We start from the raw sequence: 9,423 nt of genomic DNA, 5'->3' as shown, positions 1-9,423 counted from the left end.
GTTACCTCGACTTTTCATAATGTCAAATGTATTTTTTTTTTTAGAAAGATTACAAAATAAAAACTAATTTTGTCTTTGTGAAAAGCATTAAAATTACACGAAAGCGTAAAGGTGGATTCACAATGAACGATTCTGGCAATATCTTGCCGCAATTTATCGTGTTCCACGTTCTGACCTTGAGTTGACCAATTAGGAGCTAAGGTCGCAGCACCTGATTGGTCAACTCAAAGTCATGTGGCGCAACGATAAATTGCGGCAATATATTGCCAGAATTTGTGCAATATGAATCCACCTTAACGGTTTTATTATAAATCGGTTTTCGGAATTACGGATATTTGTAGTTTTAGTTTTTTATATTTCGTTACATGTCACTACGCTTGTATAGGTTAACTTCGGACATTTTTTCGTGGTTTTTGTATTAGACCCGACGTCCATTTGTTGGTTGGTCAGTGGTTGGAGGGAACAAAATACTTTGTGCGATTATAATTTCGCTAATAATATGACGAGAAAAAATCAATGGAGATTTTACCGTGATATAAAATGTTTTGGGGTAAAACGCAACTTATATTACACCATAAAACGTTACGAGACCGATTCCCTGAAAGATAGCCCAAGAGTGGCCGCCAGCGGTCTGCAAGGACGACTGCGAACGTCAAAATAATCAGAGGGCGAAGTCGCCCTAGAAGAATCTCGTTGTACCGAGCAACATTTCGAGTGTTTCAGTCGGCAGAATACTGAAATAAGATCTCAAGGTAAAGTCGCAATGTTCACTTCCTAAATTATCGCATTCATAAATTACGACGCGAATAGGTACTCACTAGCGAGCTGTAACCGTTGCAGGTTATGTTACTAAAAATCATAGTGTGTATATAAGTGAGTGATGGTTTGGCGGGGGATTTTGTGTGAAGGTGTCACTGCGCTCTTATTATTGCCAAGAATGCGTTAAAGTGAGAGGAAAAAATGATCAAAGTGACATTTTGAGAGACTTGTAAAACCCCTGTTTAATACTTGATTTCACAGCAAAGAATGGATTTTCCAGCAAGAACCAGCACCGGCTTATAAGGTTAAAACGACACGAGCTTGGTTAAGGGCAAATTTACCGGGCTTCATCGCGGCACTTGACTATTTATTCTCTGTAGACTGAATTGGAGCTCAGGGTCAGCCAAAAGTCCCACCAAAACTTGGTTCTCTAAAACGGGCTTTCATCAAAAGAGCGAAACGAATCCCACTGGAGAGGATTCGTGGCTAGACTCACGATTGGCTAGAACGTCTAAGAGCTTGTATTAAGAATAAAGCCGGTCATTTTGAGTAGCAACTGCTTGTAGTTGTTGGTAGTGTGTACTTATGATTATCCGAAAATTGTAAAAATATAACTTTAACTTTTATTTCGTATCAAAATATATGAACACACGAAGTATTTGTTGCACAATAAGCGCAGTGCGATTCCGTACGGTTAGGATGAGAAAATCCAACAGTTACTCAATGAATCAGAATCTTACGCCACATACAAGATGTCAGAGCAAGAAGCAACATACAAGTAATTTAGAATGACGTCGTCGTCGTCGATATTCATAATATTAACCCGTAACTTTTAACAATGATCAGCAAAGGAGAGAATATAAAAGGTGAATTAATTACAGATTTTTCTCAGGTATGATCAATTATCATTACACAACTTCAAATGAAATGATCAATTTCAAGTAGAGTTTCATACTATAATAAGAAATGTACATAAGATCACTGGCAATAGTACTCTCAGCAGATTTCATACAAACCATTTAATGTAAATATGATTTATTTATTCTAAGTTATTAGTTAGTAATTAACACGCATTGGCGAAGGAACATTAACTTCAGCGCGAGTATATTTTGCTTCCCAAAATAAGATGTGTAAATATAAAAAATTAAGGTGAACACGCATTAGGTACCCTTGCAAGTAACTCTTGTCGGTCTCGTATGCATAAATTCTGGTGAGACATCATAACGCATACAACGGACTGTTGCGCGTTCACCTTTGAAGCAATAAAAAAAAATCAACATTTGACCGTTAAGAAACGCGCAGCGAGATTAAGCTAATCCAATAATCAATACTCCATCCGGTGGATGACTCGGCGGTAATCCTGCTCGAGGGGGATGTACTCGCTGGCCAAACGGCTGTGGGTGTTGCTGAGTCCTGTAGCGTTTATGGTCGCCGCGTACTCTTCTGGTTTTAGAAATTTTTGTAATTTCTGCATTTCAAGTTTCTTTTTCTGCAAATTCAATTTGTAACTTGTGAGTTTACATTCAAAAGCAGCAATGTCAAAAAGAACATCCAATTTTGGCAGGGGCGGTGAGGGACAGTTTATTTACACATACTCGAGTACATACATAAGAGGCCTTGTTTGCTGAGATTTCTTTGTGATTTACCTATGTAGCACGCACTAATCTTTCGCACGTAACATTCGAACTCAAATATCACTTCCACAATAGGGCTAAATAAAAACGAAAATTTAGTTGATAAAGTATTCAATGATTTTACATTTATGATACCGCCTCGTGGAAAGTGATGTTATCTTAGTACCACCAAGACGTGTTGTAATTACAGACGTAAAAGGTGTATTTCAGACTGCAATACTTCAAACATAACAAAAGTTCGTGGCTATACAGGTAAGGCCGCTAAAACTAATGTTTCGCATCCAGGTAGATAAATCGCTTTAGTTCACATTGTATACTTACTTATCTGCATACATCATCAAGAACTAGAAGCTTCAAGTGACAGTGATGTCTTTCCTAGTGAAGAATTAATTGTTTCTGGAGAGTTGACACTTATTTGAAGCCATAATTTAAATAAAAATTAATTTAATATTGAACCAACCTGAAAAGGTGCATTAAGTCTATTTTTAACATCCAGTCTGTAGTTGAGATAGGCAGTCTTATCTGATGTGTTAGTATTCTTCAGGCGGAGGATCTCATAAATACGCCGGGCCTGTTTTTTGTTGATCTTGAACTTGTTGCATGCTTGGTTTGCCATTTCACTGCTGTACCTAAGTTAGAAAATGACACGCATTTGTTATTTCATATTCCTCTATAATTATATACTTAAATAGATGCATAATTCACCGATTAGCGACCTAAGCAGTGGCATGGCCATCTGATTAACTCGTAATTACAACCTAATACTCAAACAGATTCAATATCATAATTATAAGTGTTTTGTGACGTAATCCCCTTATTGCGTAGATTTCATATTACTGTTAATCTTTTTTATAATATCAAGTAACGGGACAAAAAAGTCGCGTGACTGGTGGCAAGCGGCACGCCTAGCCACAACAATTGCAGTGCCATTCGGATCCTTAAGTCGCAAAGGTCTGAGGAGCACTGCACCAATCACCCTGGAACATAAAATTTACACGCCCTGTATGTAGCTACAGTTTCACTAGCAATCGCAAATATCTACAATTAACAATTAATCAATTTTCAATCTTTTCAATGTTTTTGATTAACAATTAACAATTAAAACTGACAATTATGATAAATTTATAAGGCATATGGGGGTGAGTTAGGGCGTTGGTTGTGGGGGCCTGCTGGGGGCAGGTTAGGGGGCCGGTTGGGGGCAGGTCAGGGGGCCCGGTTGGGGGCAGGTTAGGGGGCCCGGTTGGGGTCCCCGCTTGAGGGCCTCGGTTGGCGTCCCCGCTTGGGGGCCCCGGTTGGGGTCTCCGCTTGGGGTCCCCGCTTGGCCCCAACCTGGGCCCTGACCGGGGGCCCCAACCTGGGCCCTGACCGGGGGCCCCAACCAGGCCCCCAACCGGGGCCTCCAACCGGGCCCCCAACCGGGCCTCCAACCGGGGCCCCAACCGGGCCCCCCCAAGCGGGGACCCCAACCGGCCGGAATTGATTTTAATTGCAATTAAAATCAATTCAATTGAAATCAATTGCAATTAAAACCAATTGCAATTAAATCTCGCAATTGATTTAATTGCAATTGATTTCAATTGAATTGATTTTTTAATCTGATTGAATTATTGATTGAAATTTAATTGATTAACGCCCAACACTGCACATGTGAGTGTGTCAACTTAATAATTAGTCCATTGTTGTATTATAATAAATTTTAATCAAAATGAAAAGAAAGGAACTATTGTAATACTTTAATGTCAAAGTAAATGCTCAAATTGTTTGCCTTCGGCACGAATACAGGCTTTGCATCGCCTCACAAAAGATCTTTTTATCAATGATGCGAATCTTCTCAAACTAATTTCTTCTGCTGCTTCAACAATTTTGTGGCGTAATTGGGCTAGATTTTCTATAGATTTTGCATATACTTTTTCCTTTATGCAGCCCCAGTAAAAAAAATCAAGGGGGTTTAGGTCCGGAGATCGAGGAGGCCACAAAATTGAACCAAGGCGCCCAATCCACCTTCCGGAATATTCCGTGTTTACATAATCACGTACAGAACGAGCATAATGCGCTGGGCAACCGTCTTGTTGAAACCACATTTCTCTATAGATGTTGAGTGGTACATCTTTTAGTAACGTTTGCAAATCATTTTGAAGAAAATCTAAGTAGTTGTCGCCATTTAATGTTTCAGGCAACTCAAACGGTCCAATTATTTGTCCATTTCAAATTCCAGTCCACATGTTGACTTTGAATTGGTATTGGGACCGGTCTTCACGCATTAAATGCGGGTTTTCCGTGTGCCAGACATGTACATTGTGCAAGTTTAAATAACCATCTTTTTTAAATGTTGTTTCGTCAGTCCACAAAATTTTGTTTATAAATTGCGGATCTTCACGATTTTTCGCCAACATTGTTCTACAAAAATCCATTCTGAGAGAGTAGTCACGAGGTAATAAACTTTGTACACGTTGCACATGATACGGGTGATATTCATGTTGCTTTAAAATTCGATGAGCAATACTTTTCGGTATTCCAGTGGCTCTTTCAATCGCACGTACTGAAGTGCTGGGATCATTTCGAATTTCTTCTAAAATTACGTCGTCGTCGTCTCCTTGCGGTCTTCCACCGCTCGTACGAGCACTAGGCAATCGTCCTTCCGAGTATGCCAGTGTACATTGACGAACACGCGGTGATCTGGGTGACGCTCTAAGTTTGGGTACCCCTCGCGATACAATCTGGCTGCGGCAGAGGCATTACAATGGCATTCACCGTAAATAAGATGCATGTTCGCGTATTCTTCCGCTGTGTACAGATACGGCATGTCGCGAAACGTGTTAGTTCTGCTAAGTACTAACTAATACAGTATACACAACACAAATCGAGTCCAGGGAATAAGCCAGAGTCGTCAACACAGATGCAATATCAAGTCCAGGGTAACACAAGCCAAAGTCGTCAGTACAAAAGTTACACGATTACGAGAAGATGCACAGTAAACGAAGGAACGTAGCGTACTAAATGATAATAACCAATGATCAATAATAGAGCATCGGCGTCACTGTCCGTCTCGCTCACTCTAATTCATGTCGCACAGCGTCACTATCCATCTCACTCTATCACATATGACCATCTCACTTCCGCGATGTTAAAGCCAATCTTTGAGCACACAAAAGTATTATTTATCATGGCATGAGTTTTTTTTGAAACGAGCTCCTTTTGCAAAAAATAAGTTATAATATTTTTTATGGAATGAAGAGTGGCAAGTATTGTACCATTTTGAAATCTTGATTATATGGGCCATCTTTTAAAACAACTTGCCCAGGGTAGTGTAGTACATTTTTTTAAAAATATAAAATGTCAAAGCTACCTGACATATTTTTTAAGCTACGACTCAATGAAACTTATTTTTTTATTATTAAACTCATAACGTTTATTGTTTGATTTGTGACTGCAATAAATAGCATGGTTATTTATGATAACGTTAAAAAAAAATCACTCCAAAATTTGAAAATTTGTGATGACAGTACCTAAACATGTGGTCTAGGGTATCGATTTTCAACATTTTCAAAAAAATGCCTATTATCACTTAACTAAGTGACATGGATTTATTTTTTAATTTTTACCAGAACTAATATAACCTGGCCTCTCGCCCAATGACCGCTTGACGTTGAGTTTTGGGACACCCTGTATATCTGATGTACATATATGATATAAATGATTTTATTTATTAAATACTAAAACAACAGTAAATTACACCAGTTAATTTAAATAAAGTCAAATAAGTAGCTTAAACAAAACTTAATATAGTAATTAATTAATAGATAATAATTATCATAATTTTTTGTTCTCTGCCATAGGTATGGAAGTACTTCACTGGACGAAGTCATTCTCCAGCTCTATTACTTGCAAAGTATCTCTATCTGCATGAATACAGATAAAACCCAAAACTAACCAATCATAATGGCTTTAGTTACTTCCCCCTGCAATTGCTCCAGGACTGGCCAAAGTCCTATTTAATTGTAATAGCGCACTGTCTTACATACCCCTGTAAAAGTTTGGCAGGTTGAAAAGCTGGCAGAGTTTCGCAATTCTTGGCATCCACATAATCCCTGATTCTTTGAAATTCTCCAGAAGGATCTTCCACTGTAATATCAAGCACCTCAGGCAATGGAATGTAGTGTGAATATATAGCCTGCAAATTATAACTATGTAATATGACAAATGTAGGCATAAAGAGTGAGCTACATTTTAAAGGCTGAAGTTGAGCACACATAGTGTGTTGTTTGAAGTTTGAATCAAGTGAGCAGCCCCTACAAGTAGGATTTAAAAACTATTTTGTTTATTAATTTTTTTATATAAATATTTTTTTAGGAATCAACTGTGAACTGGCAAGTGTATGTGTAATAAAAATATTTAAAAACTACTTATTTTTATTTAATAAATCAGATGCTATGTAAATGACGTAAAAAACAATTTTTTTCTTCACCTGTAAAGACAATGTAAAGTTGTCAAAATTGAGATAGTACTGGTTGCCAGTTCACAGTTGAATATCCCTCTTATGTAATTAGAGGATATCTATATTGTTTTATTTTATGTCATTTAAAAGGAAACTAATAAAAGAAAGCAATGTGCAGAATACTTCATATTTACATTATAAATATTGGTATATGTTACCTGTAAAAGTTGTGCACAGATGCCAAGTTTGCGGAATGGCGGAAGTGTGAGAACCTGCGCGATACGCGGGCGCGTGTGTCGGGGGTACGCATAGTAGCGGTATACAGTCGCATACGCAACAGTCGCATAGCGCCATCCACCCTCGCTCACTCCGTACTTCTCATATCTGAATAACAAGCAAGGTAAAATTTTATGAGGTGCATTTGCACAGACCTATTTAATATAAATATTATGTGCTTCTAATGGTGAAGAAAAACCTCAATTAGGTTCACAAAACTGTTATAAAAATGTGTAAAGTCTACATGATTTAAGAAAAACTAACATTATATACTATATTAACACAACTTACACTGTGAAAAATGTCCACTGGTCATCATCAACATCTATGAAAGATGCTGCATCAACATACCACAAGAGGAATGTCTGCAGGCGTTGGTGGAAACTTAAGAAGTTGGGAGTAGAGGTTTCACTGTAATATACTTCAAACTGGCGCTTGTCACCACCGTGGCCTGTGATGAGGTTATCAGCTATTATACATATTTCATTCGGAAATTAACAATACAGCATGCACACTTTACTTAATTTTTAGGGCATAATTTGTATACAACGGATGAACTCTCTTCAGCTAATGAGAATTATCTATGTTTATTATTTTATTATAATTTTACTTTCTTTCAACAAGTTAATGCTAACACAATGTGAGTGAATGTAGAGTTAGACTTAACATAAACTTTATAACTTACGTGGCAACAATGAGAATTTGTGAATGAGTTGACCGTATGGTAAAAACGATTCATCTTTAGCCAACAAAGACACAAAGTTGTCCAAATTAGTCACATAACCTGGTGCCAAAACTTTTTTCAGAGCTCCCTCCACATCATCAGCTTTCATACCCTCATATGTACTGGGCTCAATCTGAAAACTCATTGTTTTTTATTTTGTATTCTCCAGGATACCATGTACTATATCAATGTCCTCATCATCATCACTTATCTAGAAATTACTGTAATGTTCTCATTGGAGGACTGTTATTAACTAGTCACTGGATAAAAAAAGGTAGGGTACCATACCTTGTCTGTGTATTCAATGCCGAGATATGTTTGAAGGCTGCCAGCAGTGTAGTAAAGTTTGATGTGTAAGTCTGTGTAACCAAATATATTCTCATTGTCCCCAAACACTTGGTGACACATCTCAGAGCTAAAACTGGTTTCATCGCTTTCAATATCTTTTGGAGATCTCACTGAAATGAAGGGAAGCGTGTTAGGGAGAAACCGAGATTGACAGGACAATAGAATCATTAATATTTGTTAGCGAGAACCTCGTACCTAATTTTAGCTCCAGCACCTCATTGCCGTCCACTACTATATGGCACAAAGCATCCGTCATTTTCCGAATAACGCTACAGATATGAATTTCAGTAAAATAACAGCTTATTGTCCGTAACAGAATTCCCGCGCAAAATGCGCTTTGTGCTGAAGAGTTTTTTCGACAAATTTCGCCGACTTTGGTACCTGTCACTCTCGATATTAACACTTAATACGCACTGGATAAATATTGTTTTTGACTTTATAAAGAAACAAGAATCCCAGTTTTTCAGGAAGTAATCCAAGTATACATTACAACCCAAATCCAAATTTCATAGAATAATGACGAGTGAGTGACAGGAACAGGACCGGACAAGACGTCTGGGCAGTCAAGTCAAAAGTGACAGTGGCAGCTAACCAGACAGAGGAAAACTTATGGCAACACCGTAATAGTCGATATTCAATTTTTATGGGTCAAGTGTATTTCTACTTGTATAACCTTGTGAAAGAAAAACGCGGGAAACTTCCGAAACTGGCGGGTGCATTTTTCCTGGTTTTAGTGGTTTTTATTATTTTTGCGGGATCAGGAGAGTTCTGTTTGTATTTATTGTATATAATCTTTAATTTAGTGCCTGTGTAGTGTATATATTTTCCGCTTCAGGTAAGTTTTAATTTTTTTAACATGGGCGACGAGCCCCCCGATGACCCTGGAGGAACAGTGCCTTCAGTGGGCCTAAATATAGAAATATCCTCGCTTGAAGCTAGTGCAGTAGATACGAAAGATGGTGCCCGTAGTCAAGATGGACGCAAACATAGGAAACGCATTAAAACATCCCGTTGACATTCTATAGTAAGGGTAACTTTGTCGAAAGCTCTCATGATGACATTACAGAATATAAAGCGAATAAGTATACGGAATTTGTTTCATCTTTATCTCAGGATAAGTTAACAAACGTCACTGTTTCTAACAAACCTTCTACTCAAATTCCTCCCACTCAGCCTCGGTATCTGAATATAAGAAAATATGAGCGCACTGACATTAGTCCTTATGTGATGCTCCCGAAGAACGTGCT

General features: G+C 38.0%; 1 protein-coding gene across 1 annotated transcript; it reads right to left on the bottom strand.

The window, feature by feature from the left end:
* Positions 1-318: 318 nt before the first annotated feature.
* LOC113239371 (histone acetyltransferase type B catalytic subunit) lies at positions 319-8,733 on the bottom strand. The gene is made up of 8 exons (XM_026476351.1): positions 8,372-8,733; positions 8,117-8,286; positions 7,790-7,961; positions 7,396-7,555; positions 7,047-7,212; positions 6,416-6,564; positions 2,854-3,022; positions 319-2,248 (listed from the first exon to the last, which is right to left on the bottom strand). The coding sequence occupies exons 1-8, from the start codon at positions 8,430-8,432 to the stop codon at positions 2,084-2,086; spliced, it is 1,212 nt and encodes a 403-aa protein (XP_026332136.1). The 5' UTR covers positions 8,433-8,733; the 3' UTR covers positions 319-2,083.
* Between the last annotated feature and the right edge of the window lie 690 nt (positions 8,734-9,423).

The sequence above is a fragment of the Hyposmocoma kahamanoa genome, unplaced genomic scaffold (genome assembly GCF_003589595.1).
Source record: "Hyposmocoma kahamanoa isolate Upper Pololo Valley unplaced genomic scaffold, ASM358959v1 99879, whole genome shotgun sequence".
Lineage (NCBI taxonomy): Eukaryota > Metazoa > Arthropoda > Insecta > Lepidoptera > Cosmopterigidae > Hyposmocoma > Hyposmocoma kahamanoa.
This window is presented reverse-complemented; position numbering and strand designations above follow the sequence as displayed.